Source organism: Apus apus, chromosome 5 (genome assembly GCF_020740795.1).
Source record: "Apus apus isolate bApuApu2 chromosome 5, bApuApu2.pri.cur, whole genome shotgun sequence".
In the NCBI taxonomy this organism is placed as follows: domain Eukaryota; kingdom Metazoa; phylum Chordata; class Aves; order Apodiformes; family Apodidae; genus Apus; species Apus apus.
Window position 1 is genome coordinate 1,861,965 of NC_067286.1, and position 25,003 is coordinate 1,886,967.

The following is a 25,003-nucleotide window of genomic DNA, read 5'->3' on the forward strand; positions in this document are numbered from 1 at the left end:
CCAGTTCCAAGTCCTGTCCCTGTGTAGGGCACCCCAAGAATCTTTAGTATAGTTTTCAAAGCAAAGGTAGCTGCAGAAGGTTCCTACTACCTACGTCATTCTATGTCCTCTCAACATTACAGCAGAAGAGGAAAGTTTCCTCTCTCTTCATTTTCTACTGCTTGATTTTCTTTTCTGATTTGACACCATCCCCATTTTAGCCTACCTACTACTTTAAATTAGTATAGCTTACATTAGAATTTATTAGTGATAATCATTTATGGGCATGGGGAGACAAAGGCCATCTGAAGTTAATAAAATACCTGTCCATGTTAAACACTCCACTAAAACCTCCACAAGGCCACATCACAATGCCCTTTCCCCCCTGTGATCAGTAGGTGTATTTACCCACTGTTTTGTAGAAGTACAATGAGGCATGAGGCCCAAACTTCCTCACCTGTGGGAAATAAGGCAGGGATTTAGGACAAAAGTAACTGCAATAAGAAAAGCAGGCCAAATAACTAAGTTCTGAAGTAGATACCCATTACCCAGAACTTCCAACAGCATCTGCATGATCTCCAAAGAGATGAAGGTATGAACTTCTTAGATGAAAAGAAACTATTTGAAAACATTGCACACAAGACAGACAACATCTCACCAAAGGACTTTTAAATTCAGTTTTATTTCAGAAGTAAAAGAGGAAGAAAATATAATTCATTTCAAAATTAAAGGTTCAGCCTTGCTTATTCTTTTCCAACATTCATTAGGATTCTAAGCTCCAGCAAGGAAATTCCCACCCATTCACAGAATCATAGAGTGGTGAAGGTTGGAAGGGACCTTAAAGATCATCAGGTTCCAACCTCCCTGCCATGAGCAGGGACACCTCCCACCAGACCAGGCTGCACAAGCTTCATCCAACCTGCCCTTGAACACCTCCAGGGATGGGGCTTCCACAACCTCCCTGGGCAACCTACTCCAGTGCCTTCGTACCCTCATGGTGAAGAATTTCTTCCTGATGTCTAACCTAAATCTCCCCTCTTTCAGTTTAAAACCATTGCCCCTTATCCTATCACTACCCTGGTAAAAAAAAAAAAAAAAAAAAAATCACCTTCCCAGCTTTCCTGAAGGCAAATGTAGCTCTTTCAGCTCCCACCTGCTTCATCAGCTAAAAATCCCACTGAATCCCAGAACAGAGTGGGGTATCAGTTATTATTATATTGCATCTATATCACAGCTGATTTTTCACAACAGGTTAGTAGTTCTTGAAATTCTGTTCTTGCAATTACTGCCATAATTTGATATTGCATCTATTGATCAAGCCAGAGCTAGTTTTCAAAGTGCTTAATCTTGAATTTGGCTAAGATAGAAATATTAATGCATTGGGAGATTAATTTCTCAGACACTTGGAAAGTATTTTTCTATTTAAGTTTTTACAGGTTAGAAAGAACCATTTCCCCCCTAAAGAACTCTAACATGTAATCAATTTAGTTGTGAAGTGTATGTAACAGGGAAGGCTATTTTCTTATCTCCCTCAGGTCAGCTGTATTCCAACCTAGCATTAGTAAGCAAATATGATCTTAAAATATATATTGGGAATAAAATACATATATTAAAGCCTAAGCTTTCTAGTTAGCTTCACTTCAAACATAACAAATGAGACATCACCAATATTTTACTTGCATATAATTGTATTTCTGGAAGGCCAAGAATGAAATTCAAAGGAAGTGCCTACATACATACAGATAACTACTTTATTAGAAATACTGAGGATAATAACTTTTTAACATGAACAAGTTTATCCATAAGGATAGTCACAGTATCATTACAGAAGCTCTATTGTGCAATTTAGCCAGGAAAGTTTTACAGCAAAAAAAATGAAATATTTTGATGAAATTTATGTTTACTTCTAAAAATTAAGACAATTTTAAGAATTGACTTCCTTAAAAACACCATGTATTGTTAACAAGTAGTAAAGCACTAGTGATGAAAGGCACTAGAATTGTTAGCTTGTATTACCTAGTTTCCAGTGCAGACACAGGCACTTGAAAGCTTAATTTATCAAGCCTGTAAAACACTTCTGTATTTGTGTGGAAATCTGCTACATTCATTAACATCTTCATCAGGTTGTCCTTTGCTTGAAAGGATGCAAAATTCATAGAGTGAATCTCTGCAGCATGCTTTACAAGTTGGATCTTTCTTTGGCAGATACACGAGATGTGGACTGTGTATATGTCCTAATTACATCCTAAAAATAATACAAAAGAAACATTCAGAGCAAGTTCCATTAAAAGTAATTATAGAAACTTCAGAAAAGAATTAGTACTTGCAGCAACAAGTTTGTTGTTCTGTGTAATAAGCAGGGAGCCCAGGAAAGGCCTGTGGAAGTGTTTCATTACCATTACAAAGAGGGGGTAACAATTTGGTCTGAAGAACCAACACATTGCATATCACACAGAGTTATCTTCCAGAAGCCTTAAAAAAACCCAACTGAAACAAAGTAATTGCACATCATTGGTTAATCAGCACTTAAACATAATTAGAGTGATGTTTCCTCATTTTGCAATTCTACATGCAGTTGATTTTGCCATTTTAATCAAATAGGAATCCAGACCAATTTCTCACTTTGTTGGATTTGCAAAAGAAGCTAGAAATCATCCACCCACTCAAAATGCAACTACAGAAACTATCAGCATACTTTTTTCCCACTGTCAGCATTGTATTTGTCCAGCAAAGCCTGGATACGGGCACCATAGTCAGGATGAACATCAGTGAAGTTTTTCACCTAAAGAGGAAGACGGAACAGAAAAAGCAAAAAGAATGTTTTTCCTCCACTTCAAACATATTTTCCAACACATTTCCTGCTCTACAGTCTGCATGCAGTTCTTATCATAATAAGAAAAACCCTTTTCTGAAAGTTTAATTAAAGGAGCTATGAACACCTTCAAATACTAATTCTATTGTTTCATATAGAGCTCTTTCCTGATGTAAACAAAGTTTCCCTGGGAAGGATGAAGACCAAATCCCCTGAATGTTCAACATCAATCCCATTCTTTACATCAGAAAAAAGTTACTTTAACATGTTATGCATTATGTATGTTACATTATGTAAATACACATGCTGCTGAGTTCTGTATTGAGAATTTCTGCACAAGGAAAATCTAGAAATTGCCTTCTCTGAGAAGAATTCCTGATCCTCCCTTCCATAAGTATATTGCCATTTGGACAAAGTTACTAGACTGCAAGAAAGCCTGGAATAAAGAGCAAAGGCTAAAAACCAAACAGGTCACTTACAGCTCTCTTCTGAATGAAGAGCTGGGCATCTTTCAGATGATCAGCAATATTTTGACACAGCCTCTGGCGTTCATCCTCCTTCAGCACTTTGAGATAAAATTCTCTCACCTCAAAACAGGAAGCAAAGATTTATTTTGAAATTCCCAAAAGCAAATCATTACACCTGGGACAGTCAGCAACACTTACAAGACTTTCAGGATTCATATTACAGAAAAATAATAGCCTTTACTTATTAGTCAGGCAACACTTAAAATACTCAAAGTACTTGAACTCAAAAGACAACCAGTTTGTTGCTTGGTTTTGGTGTCTTTTGTGCAAACCTACTAAAACCTCCTATGTTTAGCTTGAACTAACTGTTGATCAATTCATTAATGAAAACAAACACTGCTCTTGGTGTCCCATTCAGGAAGTGATGACTGTGACATTGCATGCATACATCAGTTTGCATATCTGGAGACACTAATCAAAAGATCAAGTCACAAGCTCTAGGTAATTTGTGTACAGAGTATGGATGGCAAAGGGCTGTGAGAATTCACCAACTGTCCTGTGAGCAAAAATTCACTTATTCATGAAATTAAACTGTAAGGAGATCATCCAAGCTCTCACAAGACCTTAACTTCAGGTTAGTCCGGATGCTTCAGAGAGAAGTCATGTTTGAGTGAGTCTTATTATTATTCTCTAGACTTATCCTATAAACTCACCTGATGTAGAAGGCACTATAAAGGTTTTTCAGACCTCATACCTGAGTCACATTGTCTTCATTTGCACTGTTGAAGCGCTGCACATCTCCCGAAACACACACGCGGCTCTCCTTCAACGTGGGCTGATCTTCTGGACCAGTAAAACTATTTGGATAATAGTTTGGGGCACCACCTAAAGACAGCAAACAGCCCCCCCCAAAAAACCCAAAACGATCAGATGCCAGCTCCCTCAGATCAAGTCAGAAGACTGAAAGTCATCTTTGCCTAGAAGACCCTAAATCAAATAGCCAATTATGATTCATGTTATTAAAACCAGCTGTCAGCACTTTTCTGTCACACACAGCTGGACATCAGGAGCTGTGTCTTCAAGCCAGTAATTAACAGCTCTTATTACAAAGAGAATTTCAATAGTTTTTTCTGGGGAAAAAATTGATTTGTTTCAGAAATAAGGAGGTCTGGCCGTGCTCACAACAACACTAGACAACTTCAGTAGCTAAAAAGTCAACAGCTCAGACAACTTTAGCAGCTAAAGTCATAAAAGTAATTCAAAGTTTTAGCCCACAGCATAAAAATACACTTTTATCCACATATTTGCAGTACTGCTAATCTTCACTATGTAGAAGCTTTATTTTAAATACATAATGAACTTCCAGAACTGCATAAAAATAAACTACTCTGTTCTCAGAGAAAGGCAGCTGTTCTAAAGTTCTCACGTTACAAGTGTCTCCCTCTCCTCCCTCAGCAAGTACTCGAATTCATAGCCCAGAGGAATGTCTTTGGCACAAGGCACAGCTTAAGTATATTCTTGTTTGCTCTTGGGCATAAACCAGTCACTTTTGGGAAAACGCTGACAGAACATAACATGCTGAGTGGAGGCAAAGCTCTAGGCTTGGCATTTACACTCTTGGCTTTCACAATCTCTCAGAAATCAGAAAGCAAAGCAGTTTAACAAAGAGGACTGAGGAAATGAAAGCCAGGCTCTACATTTTAAAAATGCAAACACAGATTTCTCAAAGGCATTTAGGGCACCTCTATTATTTTAGAATAGATTTTTGCCTAGAAGTAGAAACAGAGAGGTAGTAATTAACTTACGTGAAACAATTTCCCTGGCATATTTAATTTTAGAGAATTAAGATTTTAGAACTTTTTCCTATTAAGTCCCCTTCGACAAGCATGTTTCTAGAAGTCTTTAAAGGAACATAAACTAGTAACATTACTGAATCCATTTGACTGGGGGTGCTCTCCTGTAAACCTCCTTTCTCTTAAAGGCCTATTTGCAACTTTTTAAACCCATCTGAAGCTTCACATGTTTTTTTTACACCTTTAAAGAAACACCCCACCCCCATCCAAATATCCAAAGTCTCCTTTCTTGGATAAATAAGAGTTGTACATCCATTCTAAACAAGTTTGTAAAGATGACAAGCATTCTGCTTGTCAGGAACTAAAACCCACCACCTCCCCACATGTACAAAATAAAAAATGAGTATTCGTAGCAAGTCAACACTACACAGACAGAACTGAAAACACATACAATCAACAAACTATCAACCACTTTAAACAAGGCTGAAGTTGTCTGAGGTACATCCATATGCTCATTTTAAAGTCTTAAGAATAATAAGACACATACAGTGGGTGGACACTCAAAGAAGAGCGATGAGGACAATAACATTCAGATTTAAGAATGCTTTCAACAAGATCCCTCAAACAGGAGGGATAACAGGGTAAGAGTTGGTATCTTGTCAGTCAGCATCAGATAGAGAACATAAGAAGGTGATTTTTTTTTAGTAATAATCAGGTAGACCTTCCTCAAGGATCTGTGTGAGGACAGTACTACTCAACACATTCATAAAGCTACCTGAGAATGGAGCAAACTGACAGCTTTGACTCTAAAAATTTAAACTTAAGTCAAAATCAAAGCTAGTTATTTATACTGACACAATTTCATTCTAACAAAACAGCAGGCAAAAACTGCTTTTCTGAAAATACTTTATCATGTAATTCACATGGGGAATGCACATGATACATGCACAATCAAGGGTTCTCCGACATGTCACACAACACAGATCTTGTGTTTATTTGTACAGTTTGAAGTGAATTTGTGATTGCTGGCAAGTGCTGAGTTCAAGTGAATATTAGGCACATGGACAAACTTAGGGCTCTCTGCAGAAAAGAGCACATGGTGGATTCCTAACAACTACAGGCAAGGCCAACTAATCCCAAAAGGATCTAGTAATATAAGGAAAGGTACTAAGTGGTTGAAAAGATTGAGATATAAAGAACAGTTTTCACATGGAATGAAAAAAACAGACTGGGAAGTCCAAAGCTCAGGAAGTTACACAGTGATGTTTGAGCTGGGGGAAAAGTCACAAGAGACATTGAAGGGCTGAGGATAAAAAGCAGCATTTCTTACAGTCTACTATGTTATCAATACCCAAAACACCCCCATCTGTTTAGCAGGTATCTTAAATCCCCCATAAACAGAAATGAATTCTGCAGTACATGCGTGTCATTTTTAAAGATATTTTCATTACTACCTTGGTTATCAGAAATGCACATTGGTCCATCCCTCTGGTAATTGGCCACACGAGTTCTGAAGGGACAGTTGACAGGAATTTGTAGATAATTAGGTCCCAGACGGTGTCTGTGAGTGTCAGGATATGAAAAAAGGCGACCCTAAAACATTTATCACAGACATTAACTGCTACTTGCTGAAATAAATCACTTAAGTGGCATATGTCAATTGAAAGCACTATGCATGAAATAGGAAAAGGGAGAAGACTGTTTCCTTTGCATATATAGTCCTGACATACTTCAAACAATGCTTAAAGTAACACTCAGCCACAAAGTAACTTTGCTGGAATACCAGGGAAGAGTATCAGGTGAAGCTGCATTTATGCAGGTGGGATGTTTTCTTCTTCCTACTTATTATCAATGTTAGATTTAAAAATTGATTACATCTGAAATGTGAGAGTCCTTTATTTATTTACTGAACCTGAAGCAGTTCTAGTGACATCTAGATGTCAAGAAGACAAACTACTTCTGACCATGAAGTCTGTGGCAGCAAAGAGCCAAAACAAAAGAACTGCATGATGGTTCAAGAGTTTATCCAGTTAAAACTGTCAGAATACCTTTCTGTTGCTATAGACAATTTTAAAGAGCAATCTGATTTTAATCTGAAAAAACAGAACACAAGCACCCATGACCCTTCAGACAGAACAGTCTACTGCTGCCAGTCTTATCAGATACTTTCACCTGTAATAAAATCTGACACCACTTCTAAAGAACAGGCTTGCTGTTTGTATCAGGGATTAGTTACACTTGTATTTTAGAGCACTTGAAATCCACTCCTCACACTCTTAAGAGATTATAATTCTAAGATATACTGTAAAAGCATGAAAAAATAATGCATTACTGCTTTGGTTTTATCCCACAACTCTTGCCAGACTGACAGATCTCCACATCTACTTGGATAGTTGCTGCAGATGCCCTCTAAATTCTAATTATCTATTCCTTAAGTTCCATCCTGTTCTCTTTACATTCAAATTTTGGTTGAGTGAAACAAATGGTGATTCATTAAAAAATAAACCACCAAAAAAAATAATAATTATTGGTTGCTTTCCACTGGTCAGGTTTACTGCAGCTACACAAACAGGGGCAGGAATGCTTTCCTAAACAGCAAAGCAAACAAGAATGCTCTTCAGGTAAAGTCTTACGTGCATTGCAGCTTACCTGCAGCATTTTATCTGGGCTAGGTTCAATACCAGGGGGCATGTTGCTGGGATCATATGCCATCTGTTCTACCTCTGCAAAGTAATTGACAGGATTCCTGTTCAAGACAAGCTTACCCACAGGGATGAGAGGGTAGTCACCATGTGGCCAAATCTGTAAGACATAACACACACACATTGCAATCAACATGATTACAGTATCATGCAGCTTAAGTAACTACCAGGCAACATGTGCCCGATTTAAAATACACTACTGAAGAAATGTATTTTTTGCTAAAAAATATTTTGAGAAATGTCTTATTTAAGACCTCTTTTGGATTTAAGAGAGTATTAACACAACTTATTTCATCATCCCTGCAGAACCTCTGCCCCTGACTACTTGAATCAAATGCCCACAGATGCCTGAAAAACTCTGGGAATGCAATATTGTGGGTGGAACTGGTAGCATGATTGTTTTCAGCTACTTCAAAGCACAACCAGCTGAACTAGCCTCTTGTTTGTCACCTTAGCCTCTACTTCCAATTTCAAAAGTCTTTAGTAATTTTGGGACAGCAACATTAGAGGGCAAAAAAAGTAATTCAAGTTTATGATAGTATCTTTTAACAGGCTATTCCTTGGAACAGCAACTGGAAGACAAAAAAAAAATCAGACCAACAATCAGAAGCTACATTATCAACATCTAAAACTAGTGAACTCAGGGTGTGTCTATATGATCCAAGATCACAGTTTGGAAATGCAGTGCACTTGCAGGCCTGGAATCAAGCCCTATCCATATTTCACTGAGGAGTAACACCAGATGTATCAACAGGATTTTATCTCCAGAATTGCCAATTTTTCATGACCATACAAATAAAAGAGAACACTTAATTGAAAGGGACTAGTAAGAAAAAAGTGCTACTCCATGGCACAGATAAGCTCAGTTCTGGCATTTGCTGCATTTTGATCTCATCACCTTCCTTAAAACTACCCAAAACTGAACATTCACAGCAGTCTGAGAAATACCTTAGTTAAATCAAAAGGATTAAATGGAAACTTTTCTGCTTCTTCAAATGTCATGACTTGAATGTAGAAAGACCATGACGGATAGTCCCCCTTTGCAATGGCATTGTAAAGATCACGGATTGCATAATCAGGATCAGTAGAAGCCAATCTTCCTGCTTCTTCAACAGAAAGATTTTTGATGCCCTGGTCAGTCTGAAAGCAACAGAAGCAGTGACACCAGTTACAACATGCAGAAAGTATTACAGTAACCATCAATAAATGTACTTTAAGACGACCTAGAATCCAGAGATGTGATTGTCCATGTTCCAATTTCCAATAATTTGAGTTCAGAATAATAGTACATTTCGCAGCTATCCACAGATAAAAATCAGTTCTGATAGAATTAACCAAGTGTGTAATGCTAAACTGCAGAACACAAGACATCAAACTTGAAGGTATGATCCCTGCAGCACATCAAGTAGAGAGGTTTCCCCTCTTCCCTTATAGGACAGAGTGCTCCTTTATTGTCCCACCATCCCACCCTTTCCTACAGATCACATGCCATCTCAAAGTGATCAAACAGCTGCAGCCCTCAGAGCTGAAGATTCTGGATTCTACATGGATCTCATTTTCCCAACCACCACCCCTATTTCTGTGACAGATGTTTTGTATTTTGGTATACACCTGAGGCCATCTTAGGAATACTAGATCAATGCAGCTCATATCCAGAAGATAAATGGGAACAAAAAAACAGATCCAGACTGAGGGAACTTGTACCTGAAGAAGCACCTTTTGAACCCAAACTACTTTGTAGCCATGACCATAAAAGAGGAACACATCACACACTGAATAGAATACACTTCCAAAGGGCTAGAGAACTCTTGCATCTGCACTGAATGACAGCAAGGGAGTCTATAGGAAGTTCTTGCACAGCTTTACACTCAAAACACCTCATGCTGTGAGGCTGAAATGCAGTAAGCTGAGCTAGATGTTCAAAGCTCACCACACAGTAGACCAAGCTCTCCATGATAACACAAAACAGTTCCCCAAAGAAGAGTTCATTATAGCTTAGTAAATACCTACTGTCTCATAGCAGGAACAATGGTGCCCATGTTTTTTATTAAAGGTATGTAGCTGATCTAAAAAAACCTCTTTTCAATTCAGTCTATGCAGTAACTTGTCTGAATTAAGCTTGAAAAGTCACAGAATATTTTTAGACAATCTCTTTAAAGTGGGCTTCATCCAATATGATGCATACTTCCAAGAGGTAACTGGAAACAAAATAATCAATACCTTCACATGGAACTTGCAATAAACTGCTCTTCCATTAGCATTAACCAGTTTAAATGTATGTGATCCATATCCATTCATGTAGCGATAGCCATCAGGAATGCCACGGTCACTGAACAGGAAAGACACCTAAAGAGAAGGATCAAACAACATTAACGGACTCACCAGATCAAGGATAAAGTGACCACTCCAGCCAAAGGTCATTTATTGCACTAATCTGCACCACAGGAAGCTATCTTCGTGTTATGAACTCCTTGAGGAATTTCTAGTTCAAGTTTTAGGAGTGTTAACAAAATGTTCTTTGGTTTTGCACAAAGAACAATTGGGAATTAAACCTATGTGAAGTTTCAGGCCCACCTGAAACAATGAGTAAATCACAATGTTATGATTTCCCCTGTAAGAACAGAGCAGTTCTGTTAAATTATCGTGGGATAATTTAAGTCGCAAATATAAATAAGGAGTTTTTTCCAGGTTAAAGAACTTAAGTTTTCAGTTTTTTGTCTTAATAACTTCAGTCCTCAAGCAGTAAACATACGATCACGCAAACATACTAAGAATGCTGCTTTTCTTTAGGTTTATTTTCACAAACACTGCTTGTGGTACTTCTTTTTCCAACTAGTAATTCCTGGAAGGCTTCCGTATGAACCCATTTTCTTAAAAAAAACCCGCATTTTGAATTCTGTGTTAGCTTTTTTGCATAATATTTTTAGATACAAATACATTTCAGAATAATGAGAACGCACAGGGAATTTAAATAACAAGCTTTAAATAAGCTTATATATGATAGGACTAGTTTCCCAGTACTTACTGTTCTCAAACATTAAGTTTGTTGTTCATCAGTATCACCACTGTTTTAGTATTAGAAAACCCAGCAACTTCCCCTTCATCACTATATAAAATATGATTATGAAAACAGAAGAATCCCACTCATTTAATAAAGTCCTTAAAAGAAAAAAGGCTTGATACACATGCTAATAGCCTTAAAAGTTACTGTAGGCTTTTCACCTTTACTGCTCCTTGAAGTCTACATAGACTTCTAGGTAAAACATGGACAAGAGAGAGTTAAAAAATAATCTGCTGTTGTAATGTGATTTTCTTCATCATGCAAAATCAAGTCAAAAGGAGAACCTTACTTGATGCAAAGACTCAGGGCGAAGACTCCAGAAGTCCCACATCATGTCAGGATCCCTTAAATGAGTCTGAGGGTTCCTCTTTTGGCTATGAATGAAGGATGGAAACTTGAGTTGTCCAGAAGTGGAAAAGAAAGGAAGGAAAAAAAAAAAGTTAAGACACTTCACTGTGAAAGGAACAGCACAGAGACAAGACAAAGCTGTAAGATAACAAAAAACATTATATTGTCATACCCCTCCTGCAATCAAATTCACTCACAGACCAGTAAGCTTTTAAAGTGAAGTCTCCCCCCTGCAAACAGCCTCACAATGAAAAAACTGTCCAGAGTAAAACAGCTAATTTGAGCACCAAAGAAAATGATCAGAACTGAGTTAAAAACATGATAACGTACTTAATTGCTGGCTGTTCTCCAGTGGCATATGCACTAGCAAACACAACTGCATAACTTTATGTAATTAAGTAACTAAGCATTAGTCCTTTATTTATTTTTAAATAATACCTTTTCAAGTAAAAAACAGTCAGACAATCTAACAAACAACAAAGTTTAAGTGGATAAAAAAAAGCTTTTGCTTCTCAGTGAAGCAAGAACAAGATGTGAATGAACCTGTGGACTCTTTCACAGAGTACCCTCATCTTTTTGTGCTTACTCACCAACATGGCATCCCGAATAAAGAAGATAGGAGTATTATTTCCCACAAGATCCCAGTTCCCCTCTTCTGTATAGAATTTCATTGCAAAGCCTCGAGGGTCACGAACTGTATCAGCTGACCCAGATTCTCCAGCTTGAAGAAACACATGAACATACAGAAGTGTTATAGGAAATCCATACAAATGTTAAGTATAAAAACACAGATGTTGAGAATATGCCATAAAATCCTACAAAAACCAGGTTTATTAATTTAAGCAGTTTCTATACCAAGGCAGTTTTGGCATTTTCAACAACAGTTCGGGCACTGGAAGTTTCCAAAGTGTGAACAGACACTCACCCAAGCATTTGGGACACAGTTAAAATACAGAAAAGCCAAGTATATCCAATTGAACTAATTAAGAGTGGAACCTGCATCATCACTAACACAGACAACACCAAATTATAAGGCTGAATCAACTCAACACCACATTAGTTTCTGTGCCAGTGTGAAAGCTCTCACTGGGAAGGCAGCAATCTTACTAGCGTGCCTAATTAAAAGAGAATTTATAACAGAAGAGTTGCAAGCCTTTTAATTTCCCTTCTGCTTTATCCAAAACAGTCCTTTCAATGGGTAACTATACCAGAGCAAAAGTGCATAACACTACCTGAGCAAAAGTGTTCCAGAAGTATTCAGGAACAGCTAATGCTCAGCATTATGTTGAAATAACAAGAACACTCATTCTCTCATTAAAAAAATTGTATATTACAGAACAACTAGGGAGAAACACGTTCAAACAGAGCAGGGAAAGGAAAGGTAATGATGCCACAACCCACTTCCACACATGGTCCACAGATATAATTAATATGCTTTAAGATTTTGTTAGTTTATGCATTCAGCTCTTCAAAAATAAGAATTTACATAAGATTGTTTATTCTTTGTTGCCTAGTACTTAGTTTACAGCATTCAGTCCCAAAACACTGCTACAGTGTTAAGATAATGTAGGTATTTAATTTCCAAGTGTTAAACCACAGCATGAAAATGCTGATTATAATCCAGCCAGCAACAAAGCAAGCCTTCTGTCAGTAAAAAAAACAGCTCAGCCTATCCTTTCTCTCACATTCCAGTGGAAAAAGTGTCTACAGAGAGCTCTGGCAGAAAGATGCAGGAGATGCTTAAGGTCTTACAATTTCAACTAAATTCACGGAAGAGGAATTGGTTAGCAGAAAGCATTTCAAACTACCTTAAGTACATGAAGTGCTGCACAATGTACACATTGCTATCAGTGTAACTACAGTACATGCTTAAGAAGACAGACAATAAATTCAGAGCCTTACCAACAGTGGAGAATCGTATAGCAATGGGAGTTCTTTTCCCAATGTGTTCAAACACTTTTGCCTTACAATACTTGGTAATATCATGAGTGACTTCAAAATAGCCAAAGGCTCCTGGAAAAAAGTAATTTCAAAATAATCAGCTCTAGATACCTTCCTTCCACTCAGTCCCTTATGGTCCAACACACAACTTGAAGTCAAAAAAGAAACAATGAAATACACCAGTTTGTTTTAAAGAGTTTGTATCCATGCACTAAAACAATTCATTTTCACAAATTAAATATACTTAAGACAAAACAGTATTTGCATAGTGCTCATTCACCCCCTCCTTAACTGATTAACAGCCCCCAGCAGCAACACAATCCTAATTTCTACTGTGCAAAATAATAATCAATAGCTGTTTGGAAGCTCTTCTGCCAAGCATGCTTATCTCAAATCAATCTCATCAGATTAATCTGATGTGTTGCTGAATTTTTGGTCCACCTTCAAGCTGGATGAAGCAACAAATTTTTCCCACCCCCACAGAAGAATTTTTTCCATTTATATACATGTCATATAAAATTCAGTCCCATATTTTCTTCTTCTAGGGCAACATGCAATAAAAACCAGAGCTGCCAGTTCTACTCTACTAGGAGCAGTAGCAAATATTTAAATTAGTTGGTTTATTTGTAATTAAGTATTACACCATCATCTTGCTTTGGCAGAGAGATACATTGGATGACAAAGAATCTCTATCAACATGCAAACAGACATTAAAATAGAGTAAATAAGTCTTTCCTTCCAGAGGAATGAAGTACTATGGAGGAACAGACAGAATAGCAGAGATTAAAAATCTGAGGGCTATAACTACACTTTCTCTCTGGTTTTGCTTTCTAACAGCTTTTCAGGGCTTCAAGTTTTGGCACTGAGTTCTTTTAAACCAGGCCTTACCACCAGTGTTGATATATAATTATCTATATAATAGTAAATTATAGATAAGATGATGCAATTTATCTGCCACAATCTGTGTTAATCCTAAAGCTTTTAAAAGTCTAACTGTACACAGAGAAAAAGTACGTGTTTTTAAACATACCTGCCCCTTTTGCATGCACAACTCTTTCAGGAATCCTCTCTCTGTCAAAATGAGCCATCTCATCAGTGAAAACAACATCTTGAACAAGAAGAGGTCCACGTGGCCCTACTGTCAGAACATTAAGCTTATCCCCTACTGGGTTTCCAGCACCCGTCGTCAAGACATCTGGTTTCTGAAAGCAAGAGACAGTCAATATCACAACACCAGAAATTAAGCACCCTCTATCTTTAAGCCAAATGCCTGTTCAACCATTATGTGCCACAGGATAGACTAACAAGTATATAGCAATATAGGAGTCTGGAACTAGTTACAGAAAACATAGATGTCTAACTACATCAGCACACCACCATGTCTGGGGCTATTTAAGAAGCAGAGTTCAAGTCATGCATAGTGCAAGAATGAATTAAATGGTTCAGAAACATTACTTAAGACAATCTATCTTGCTTCAAGAAAAATGCATCAACCTTCAGTTAAGGGTCAGTTTGCCCCCCACCTCAACAGGAGAGGATGGGGAGAGGGCAAGCTAGAAAAGCTGTGGCTGCTGGAGAGTAGTAACAGAGAAAGGAGAGGAAGGTGGTAATGTCAGTACAGGGATGAAGATGTAAGGAAAGAATAAAGACTTTGTAAAAGAGGGTACCCGTGATTACCATTGGTCTAGAAGAGCAATGGAAAATAACATAAGCAAAAGCATCTGAGGAATCATCATTCCTGACTCTTGAACTATGGGAGTACCAAAAGCCCTAAGTAGCCCTACTGTCAAGAAATGCTCTGCCAAAAGGACAGCAAGCCAGAACACTTTTTTACTAGCATCATTATTGACTTTAAAGAAACTGCTTGATACAGCCCATAATCCTCCACTTCCCTATCAAGTCTAAGCTAACCACTCTTGTAGGCTGCTTGTACAGGAGGAGTGACCCTGTACCTGAAAAAAACAGCCACTCCAAAACAACTTCAAGAAACAACAACAACAAAAATCCCTGTAGAAAAGATAGTGCCTGCATCACATATGGGGGTCACATATTCCTTCCTCTAAGATGACATTTCTGTTTTACTTGGTACTGTATAAAACGCAGAACGAAAGGTCTATCAGCTCCAGAGACCTCATGGTTGCAAGGGTTAGTTTTTTATGGAGCACATTTATTGTTAGGAGCCAGGGTGATACTTGTAAAGGCTTCAGAAGAACAGAATAGAGGTTAGTACATGTAAAAAATAAAATAAAAAATGAAAAAGTTCACAACAAGTGAGCTCCAATATTTGAGTCACAGATTACAACCAGTTAACACTAAATCCACAGTAACCTGCTGCACTGAACTGACACCATCCATACAGGCTCTCTACCCATGCCATCCTACCCTCTTCTGCCAGTAGCACCCACACGTGAACCACGGGAAATGCACCAGGATAAAATTACTCATCCCCTCCTCACTAGTTCTCCTTCTTTCAAAGTTCTATAAATGAAGAGGGATGCTGAAGAGAAGGAAAAAGTAACTCCTGATGAGAAAGCCTTCACTCTCGTATCAACAACTTTACCAAGTTCCAATGTTTATATTGACAGTTTAGGTTCTACTTTACATGTTTTAACTATGGTAAACTGGTAACATTCCCATCTGTATCTCATAGAAGATCATACAGAACTGGACTAGCCTCCAGGGTTTTATTTTTCCAAGAGCCACCCCACAAATTATTCACATCAACATATATACAACTTTGTTTAACTCAGGTACACAAATAACCACATAAAAGACATTTAACAGGATAACTGCATTTCCAATGTGTTCTCACTAAATATGCAACACCTACTAGTCTAGCTGGCTCCAATTCCCAAAATATTTAGGTTCTTTATTCTTCATTCACCACTTCACTATCATAAAGCTAAAGACCTATAAGTACAAATTAAACTCCTTCAGGATGTCTGAAACCCTGACCTACGCTGAAATATGTACAAACACTTCAAAGACACAATATGTATCTGGTTACAAACAGTAACACGGTGTTCAGAAACTCACAGGAAAGTTACCACTTCAGCTTTATTTGAAGTATTTTAAGTCAAAAGAACATCTGCCTAAACCAAAACATTACCTACAGTTTGTCAAGGGAAACATGCAAGAGCTTTCCCCTGCTTATACACTGCATGCTTCCTGCCTTATATTTTGCTCACAAATTAACATAATCATCCACTCATTATGAAAGCTACAATCTACCCATCTCAAATCCCATTTTAAGCCTCTACTTTGACATTTCTTAGAAAGTCACACAGCTTACAGATGAGGAGAATATGAAATGCTCATACACCACATTTTGAACTCAACTTTTTCATCAAGACATTTTTTTCAGAATTTGCTTAGGGAGAGCTACTTCACTTTTTTTAAATCCAGCTTCCAGAACTGTCAACATTTTAATTTTCTCTTCCTTAGTTTTGTCAATTAAAACTTTCAGATTTCTCAAGCTAAACCCCACAGTTTTCCTAATCAGAAATTTGTCGATTTTTTTTTAATTGGTGACTCTGTCACACTCATTTAAGACAGGCAAGATCACTGTAATGTGATGAAAAGGAACAGATCCTATGAATGGCATTCTAAACTTCTGTATTTTCCTCTCCAGTCTTCCTGTGTTATTATCATTGAAGACATTTCCAACCCTCCCAACGTGTTCTGTGTACACACAGATTTCCACTTCATCCCACTGCTACACAAAAATCCTGTGTACAGCTCCAGCACCATTTATGAATTTTGAATACTATAATTCTAAGAAAAGCAAACTTGGGGACTGGATTCTGGTAACGCTGTTTGAACAAGAGGCATAGCTCTTAACACCACTTCAATCCATACAGTGACTTCTTGAAGTCACCAATATTTATGTCATCTTGAACTTGCAACCAAGTTTCACTCAGCCTATTGAGAAACTTAGGGAGAAACTGATTCTGTTGCATCAGAGCCCTGTTTACCCCGGAGATCTTCATTAATTCTGATAAGCCCAGTAGGTTTAACCATGCAGTTGGAAGAATATAATGCACATACCTACATCTATGACCTTCTTCTCTACAAAGTCCTTACAAGAGCTTGGAAAAAGACAGAAGGGGGGTGGAAAAAGTGAAATTTCAGTCTTAAGAAGACTTTTTGAGCTCTTTTGCTTCACCTATACCATTATAATACCCTTCATGAGATATGCAAGGTTTTTTTCTACCCTTGAGGTAATTACTCGTAAACTATGCATCCAACACAGAATAAGGTTGTGTTACATCTGCAAACCTTTTCTCAATCCAACAGGCTGCACTGTTGCCTGAAAATCTCTTCCCCAATGCTAACATTTAAGACTACTAGAAGCAGCAGCAAAACCCAGAACTTTTTCAAATGAAACCTATACAAAAAATTAACAGCTTTGACTGTTAAATTTTTTGAGACTCCTTTGAGCACAGAGACTTTTGGAAAGGTTCTTTCTCACATTCACATTAGACATATAAGTTGTTTTTTTTATGGTAGGATATATTTGCTTTAGTTTCAGGATAATGGTACATGGGGCATACAAAACAAGTTCCAGCAGTATGAAGGGAGAGAAAAAAGAAACAGCAGTTGCAAGCAGAATTCTCATACTACTTCTGGACTTGAATTTGTTTGATGCCTATATTTTCATAGAGCTGGAAGCTGCATACAGTCAAAACCTTAAAAGATAAGAACTGTCCAATCTGCATGTGTATTTCATTACAGCACTAACCTGCCATGACAAAAAGAAGGGAAACAAAGCCAGAAGAATTATAGTCACAGTTGTTATAAACAGCATACATCAAAGTACATACTTCCAGGCATTACTGATACTTTGCACCTTATACAAGTCACTTTAAAATTCTAATAAGTCCTCCCTACTTTCTATCTTAAGGTCTCATGACTCCTTATGCAACACAGACTTTGGGTTGCCTCCCAGTCTTCTAAATTAACCTTGGCCTGTATTCAAACACTGCTTTGCTACAGAAAAGCCAACAGCCATATATGAAAACTACTACTCATGGCACAAGGGGAAAATATGCCAGAATATGATCAAGTCGCCATTCATTACTGGAAGGCAGCTTTTATACAATACCTTTTGGAACCAAGAGGAAAAAAATATAATGAAAATGACATAACTACGAACAGTGGGAACTGAGACATCCACTTATGTCTTGTAAGGCTGCTGCTCAGTATAACCAGCTGAAGAAGTATTTAGTGTAAAATACACACTTCTGCCAGAAAACACATAGAAAACGTCACAGGGATTTGATGAAAAAGAATGGAAAACAACTCTTGCAGCATTTACACGTTTATCTAAGTATTTTGGGGTATATTGTACATCTACATGTTCTCATGACTTCAACCAAGCATTTGCCTAAATCCCAGCTGGTAAACAAGTCTCCACGTATTGCTGGGTCTACCTCATCTTTTACACTGCTCCCTATCCCCACTGTCTCTGGGTTCTAGCAACTAGCAGGACTGCAAACGCGAACACCTGGTTTGAAAAGGAATAAAACCCAGCAATATCTCTGCCCTGCTTGGGCGCAGGCAAGCTCCATTCCTGGCCAAAAAGGAGAGGCTACGGACAAGGCAGAGCTCCCGAGCAGCCGTGCCAGGAACGCTGACCGCCCGGATCACCCCCGGCCAGCCGCCAGCCCCTTCGTGCCCCGCTTTTCCCGGGCACGGCACCGAGCCCGGCTCCGCCTCAGGCTGCGGGACGAAGCCGCCTCGCCCTCCGCCGCTGCCCCCACGGGAGCACCCAAGGGCGGCCCGCGGCCCACCCGCCCTCTCCCCCTGCCCTGCCCCGTCCTCGCCGGTTTGTCAGGCCAGGCCGGAGGGACCCCCGGGGCTCTGCGCCCTCCCTCCAGCACCGGGGCCCGCCCGCCTCGGCCCCCGCGAGGGCAACGGCCGCCCGCGGACCCGCCGCTCCCCTCGCAACGGGCCGCACCGTTACCGCCCCGCGGGGCCGGCGGGGTGCCGAGGGGCGCCGGTCTCTCGGGCCTCGCAGTGCCGAGCCCGGCCAGGTACCTGCGAGCCCCGCTGGCTCCGCCACTGCTTCAGCTGGTCGGAGGCGTCGTCCCGGCCGTCAGCCATTTTGCAAGCTTAGGCGACCCCCAAAGGCAGGGAGGGCGACGCGAAGAGAAGCAGAACGCGGGGACGGCCCGAGAGAGCAGCGACCGCGACGGACGAGACGCCGGGAACAGCGGATGGGAAGGGGGGGTCACCCCGCCAGGAACCGCAGCACGTCCCACAGCACCCGCAGGTAGCGGGAGCGACCGCACCTTCTACCCCAGCGCTGTGCCCGCCCCCCGCTACCTCCTTGACCAATAGCGTCACGGGCTGCGGGCAGCGAGGGCTGTGAGTGGCTGAGAGGGACGTCAATCAAGCGCGGTGGCGGGGGGCGGCGCCCGCGGCCGCTCGCCGCCTCAGGCCGGCGGGGGCTGGTTCCTCGGGTGTCGGGGTAATTAGTTGTGGAAGCGGCTTAATTATTTGGTTCGCGTTTTCAGTTTAGTGGGTTGGTTGTTTTTTTGTTTTTTTTTTTTTCCCCGAGATGTCAGAACTTTCTCCAGCTGCTGCTGAGGGAGACATGGCCGGCCTGGGAAATGACAGAGGATGGGGTGAGGGCGCTGCCAAAACTTGCCGTTGCTTCGAGGGAGTTTTGTTTCAGCGTGAAAAGGTGCGATTGCAGATTCAGACTGCAAGTTCAGAGCGACCGAGTGTGCGGTTCAATGCTCATCCTTGTGCCTGTACCTCAAAGGAGGCACCTGACGTCGTTCATCCTTCGTACGCGCCCGATCGTGAAGGGTGTTTTCTTTGGAGGCCTGGATTTGTAACCTTAAGCTCCATTCTGAATTCATGAGAACACTCCCCTGGGTTATACTTACAAAGGATGAGGTACATACAGCTGTCCTGTTAGGCAGCTGTAGTCCTGCTCCTTCAAGCCCTGTCACCTGCGGAGTTTTCCTGCCCTGTGGCCCACGGGTCCATCCCTTGTCCTGTCACATTAATGACTCTGGGGGACATCCCGTGGCTCTGTGCCTGAAGGATGTACGTACAAGTGATGAAAGTGCTTAAGAGGCAGTTATTTTTCCAATTTCTCAGGCAAAACCTTTCAGCAACCTGAATAACCTACTTTAGACTATTAGGTTGTGTGACACAGGGTGCTTGAAGCATAGATGAAGATCTCCACCTACCAGTAATTCTGTGGACTTGCACTTCATGGCACATGAAGCTTAGAAAACTAAACTATTTCTTTCCCCTTATTAGCTCTTCCCTAATGACAGTGATTGGGGGTAATCCTAGCAGATAGGAGACTTCCCTGAACAAGCTGAAATTGCCCAAATGGGGTTGAAGTTTATAAAAGCAAGTGAGCCAGCAAGTTTTGTATGTGTGTTGGTTTGGTTTCCCACCACTGTCATTCTTGATAAGAATCCCAATACGGTTCTTTACAGAACAGATACTACAACAATGGAGCAAAGCAGCTCTGCTTACCCTTATCCTGTCAGAAATGAATGACATGGGGGAAATGCTTAGCTGCAAGTTTATGGCTTCATTTTTTTTCCCTTAACAGGTACAAAGAATAGTCTAGCTCGTTATTTCAATCACACAATTGCTTTATCTAGTGTTTGTTATTATGTATTAAGAGTGCTAAGACTCCCAGATTCACATCTGCATTGCCTAGACAATAACACTTTTCCCCCTTTGTTTTTTTAAGCATGTCATTGATATTTCAGTTTGCTTGACCAGCAGAACGGGGGAAATGTGGATGTTTTCATGAAGAGCAACTGTTTGCTTTTCCTTTAAAGTTTAACACTGCCTGTCAACAAAAGTCTGTAGATAAACTTCCTTGTCACAAATATACTTCAAAGTAAGAGTAACTTGCATAAACTGCTTCTTTTTCATTTCCTGAGAACTCTGCTAGTGTAAGTCTAATGCTAGAGGAAAAGATATATGTGTATAAAGGCAGTTGTAAGTGTGCCTAAAAAAACAAGAGGGGATTAAATATTGCCTAAAAAAATAAGCAAAAAAAGTTCCAAGAGAGAGCAGGTGGCAACACCAATGCCAAGCATCTTGCCAAAACGTTTGCACTTCAGCTTCACTGCTTGCACTTAAGCAACTGCTTTTGATAAGAAAGGTCATATACAAAGCTAAGTGTAAAAGAACTATGCTTTTTTTTTTCTCTCATCTTGCCATGATCTTGTAGCTTTTCAGTGAAGGGAATAGTGAATACAAGTTTGAATTTCACAGGTACCTTGCTGTGGGTATCTATTTCCTTTTCCCCCCCTTCTATTTTAATATTTGTTTCCTGCAGCATCTTATTTGCCTGCGTAAGCCTCCTGTTAAATATGCATTAAGTAAACAAACTTCAAACAATCCCAATTTAATAATCTCTGTTTACCTGGGGAGACTGGTTCTGTGTTGCTGTGTGTCTTTCTGAGGCACAACCCAAACCACACTTCACCCTCAGTTCAGATTTTGAGAGATTAAAAGTCATAATGCTTAGCATTTGTGTTTTGTTTTCTGTATTTAAAGTAGTTTAAATATAAACTACAAGGTCAGTTTCACTCTCACACACAATTGTGCTGTATGTAAAGTTTATGCATAGCTCAGTCTTTTACACCCAAGGGAATGAGCTAGAATTAGTCAAGCAGAAGGTTAATAGGTCTGTTGCTTTGCTAATTAAGTTCCGTGAGCACTGAAAGCTTCCATGCTGCAGCCATCTGACTTGGTACCTACCTCGTTCTTATGATTAATCAGATTCATAGATGTTCTCATGTTCTCTACAACTCCTGAGTAGGTCATCCCACCATGACTTTTATTCTAAAATATCAGAAAAGAGAAACACAAGACAGAGAGTGCCCAGCAGAGAGAAAACGTGGACTTCTAGGAAAACACATGTAAAAGAAAACCAGAAAAAGGCACATAGGAAAACTCTGGTTTGGGTTTGAAATTTTGTGCCATCCTCTGCTGTAGTTAGTAGGGCAAGGTTTGAATTAAAACACTAGAGAAAAAGAGCAATCTAAGAGATTGAAAAGCATGTTAGAATAACGAGAGTTTATATGTTACGAACAACACGTATTTCTTTTATTCTGCTTCTTTTATTAATCACTTCAGTGATTCTGGAGCAGACATGTTTTCAAATGTTAGTACTGTTTGTGAGTAATGTCAATGGATACACCAGTCCTGGAGTAAAATAAATTTGGCAGTATTTAAAAAAAAAGAAAAAAAGAGAGAATATTGTTTGTCTATATTAATGTTCTGCAATAATTTATTAATTTTCATAGACATTACTTCTGATCATCATCATCAAGATGTGTTTCATATTTGTTGCTGGAAAGACAGCTGCAATGTACTTCTGGAGATAACTGAAAGAAGAATAATAGAATAAGAAATGCAGCACTGTTCAGGTGGTAAGGTATTCAAACGTGTTTAGCATTCTGGTTATTTTAGTTTTGTGGTTTTATTCCTAGAAACTACATTATTAAAAAGACTTCATATCAAAGAAATACAATTATCTTTTGTTATTGCATTTGCTTTTATTTTATTTCAAGTTAGAGCACCAATAAGTCAGCTTATGAATGTTTTTCTGCATTTCTGTATTATTAGCAGCATTGTCTGAAGCATTTACCTAATAGCAGTTAATGAAGCCTCTATTTTGAAACATTATTTTGTCCATTATTGCTTCATTCTGCATAAGAAAAAAATGAGACAAAGCAATATGTTTTTCTGTTGTTAGACTCAGAAGCTCTTAAACTTTTAAATGGGTCAAGCATCCATCATGACTTAGTCACATTGTGCTTTCAATTAGTCAAGTGCTTAATTGGCTGGCTGGATGTTTGCATATATAAATATAGATGTTTGATCCAAGAGATACCTTGGATACCTATTATTTTATATGGTCTAATTCTGTAGGAAGAAGAGAATCATAAGTGAACTGGTTTTCCAAACCAATTAAGTTTTCGGAAACTTAAAGGCAATTCAAAATATTAGCTGCCCAGCAGGACTGGAAAATCAGGGTATTATTTCATTGCCAGCAAAAAATTATATATATGCTTTTGAAAATTTTGGATCTATGTCTGTAGCTGAATGCATCAATATGGCTTTTGACTGATACACAGAGACTAGTCATGCAATTCATTAACATGCCAGGGAAATGAACTAAACTGAAGCTGCTACTTGGATGAATGCACAGAATTTGTCTGCCCATTATATATGTTCTATGATCTTGAAGTAGAAGAACAGTTTGATGCTGTGCTGAAAAATACCGTGTAACATTTCAGATTAAAATGTAAGATTCCATGCTGCAAGTGGGAAGGTGGGTGTGGCTTTGTTAGAGGTCTACAGAATGTGCAGTGAACAAAAGAGACTGCAGATCTGCCTAACAATATCAACACTGCTTTATCACCTGGGCATCCCATTTTGAAAGGAAAACCCTAATTGGTGGCATTTTGAGTGCATGACTGACAGTTAAGTTGTGAGGTGAATAACACAACTAATGATTAATTTAGGCATGGTTTGTTACTAAAACCATGTTAAACTTGGTCATCTGATCACACATTGTTCTTTACAGCAGTCATTTCTGTATTTTTTCTATGAATATAGTATCACAGTTACCACAGGAAGAGACAATAATGGGATCATAGGAAGCTTATGAGGGAAAACAGCAAAGAAACCAGCTAGTGGAATGACACTGAACAAGATGGAGTTGCTATAACCACAGCAAATGTGGACACTGGGAAAAGGACAAAGAAGAAGGTATGTTGCATATGTAAGAATGTGTCACTGTCTTTGAAACTAATAGGAAGTAGCTGGAGGTTCTCCATACATGATCTAGACACTAAGAACTGTCAAACCTGTGGGATTTATCACAGAATCATAGAATGGTTTGAGTTGGAAGGGATAATCTAGTTCCAACCACCCTGCATGGGCAAGTTAGGCAACTAAGTAATGTTAGGTATCATCAAAAGAAAGGCTGAATTGATCTATTTAAATAAGTTATGAAAGATGTGACTCTCTGCAAGCAGAGATACCTCAAAGACTATTAAATTGCATGTGACAGTTGTAATAGGTACACGTGATAGCTGGATGCTGGAATATCAGTGAGCATTTTACATATATAATAACTATCTAGTGTGCTGACTTGATGGGTCAGTTTCCCATGGAATCACCTGGAGGTGATTGTTGCAAATTCCCAGTGTAGAGATTGCCTGCCAGAATCCCATTAAGATGATAGTATTTTCTGAGTTTATAATCCACATGTAGTTTAATGTGTTTTCTCTTTCACTTTTTTGTCCTGAAAACACAAATACACTTTATTTAATGGAACTATCTTGCCACTGATTCATTTTCATTTACTTTAAAGTAGCTGATTAATAGATGTTGAACATAACCCAGATTTTTAAAGATCATTTCAATGAGTTGTGAAATAAATGCAGTTTTATACATCTGCTTTATTATAGAACAAGAAATGTGGCTGTCTCTTTTGTTGCCTAAGAGCAATAGATGCAAGACTTGAGGTGTGTCCCTTGAGATGATCACAAATTCAACCAAGAAAATAATTAATCCTAGGGTGCCAGCACATTAATTAGTATTGTTTGAATTGATAGGAGTTGTAGGTTCTCAATATCTTTGAAAATCTGTTTTTATTTTGATGTGAATGTTTTAGCCTTTTTTTTTTTTTTTTTTTTTTTTCACTTTAAATATCTGTCATTCTCAGTGTATTTTACATCATAACAGGAAGCATCTAAGGCTGGAATACTAGCAGAAAAGTCTGTTTACCATCTGCTTACATATCTTAATTTTGACAAAAAGAAAGTCTAGCAAAAAAAATTCCAGGATGAGATTCAAAGAAGCAAGGGTCAGAGAGAAATACAGCACTGTCAGTAGCA

General features: G+C 39.0%; 2 protein-coding genes across 5 annotated transcripts in view; one reads left to right on the forward strand and one right to left on the reverse strand.

The window, feature by feature from the left end:
* Nucleotides 1-642: 642 nt before the first annotated feature.
* On the reverse strand, nt 643-19,346 carry CAT (catalase). The gene is made up of 13 exons (XM_051620801.1): nt 19,143-19,346; nt 14,134-14,305; nt 13,065-13,175; nt 11,753-11,883; nt 11,104-11,208; nt 9,974-10,099; nt 8,702-8,893; nt 7,701-7,853; nt 6,506-6,644; nt 4,013-4,143; nt 3,271-3,378; nt 2,675-2,761; nt 643-2,224 (listed from the first exon to the last, which is right to left on the reverse strand). Exons 1-13 carry the CDS (start codon nt 19,206-19,208, stop codon nt 2,159-2,161), a joined length of 1,587 nt encoding a protein of 528 aa, XP_051476761.1. The 5' UTR covers nt 19,209-19,346; the 3' UTR covers nt 643-2,158.
* Nucleotides 19,347-19,419: 73 nt separating this feature from the next.
* The window catches only part of ABTB2 (ankyrin repeat and BTB domain containing 2), a 144,756-nt gene continuing 139,172 nt past the window's right edge, over nt 19,420-25,003 (forward strand). For 2 of the 4 annotated variants that reach the window (XM_051620791.1, XM_051620794.1), the window contains exons 1-3: nt 19,420-19,791; nt 22,400-22,525; nt 23,718-23,870. The gene's annotated coding sequence lies outside the window, so the exon portion shown is untranslated. Of the gene's footprint in view, nt 19,792-22,399; nt 22,531-23,717; nt 23,871-25,003 lie in introns of all 4 variants that reach the window. The other 2 variants (XM_051620793.1, XM_051620795.1) reach the window with 2 other exon arrangements.

Excerpts from the sequence above, each read along its gene's own strand:
- CAT (XM_051620801.1), bottom strand. The coding sequence starts at position 19,208 with ATGGCTGACGGCCGGGACGACGCCTCCGACCAGCTGAAGCAGTGGCGG. Across the intron at positions 13,176-14,133 it reads TGTGCATGCAAAAGGGGCAG|GAGCCTTTGGCTATTTTGAA; the intron begins GTATGTTTAAAA and ends ACTTTTTTCCAG. Across the intron at positions 7,854-8,701 it reads ATCCTTTTGATTTAACTAAG|ATTTGGCCACATGGTGACTA; the intron begins GTATTTCTCAGA and ends TATGTCTTACAG.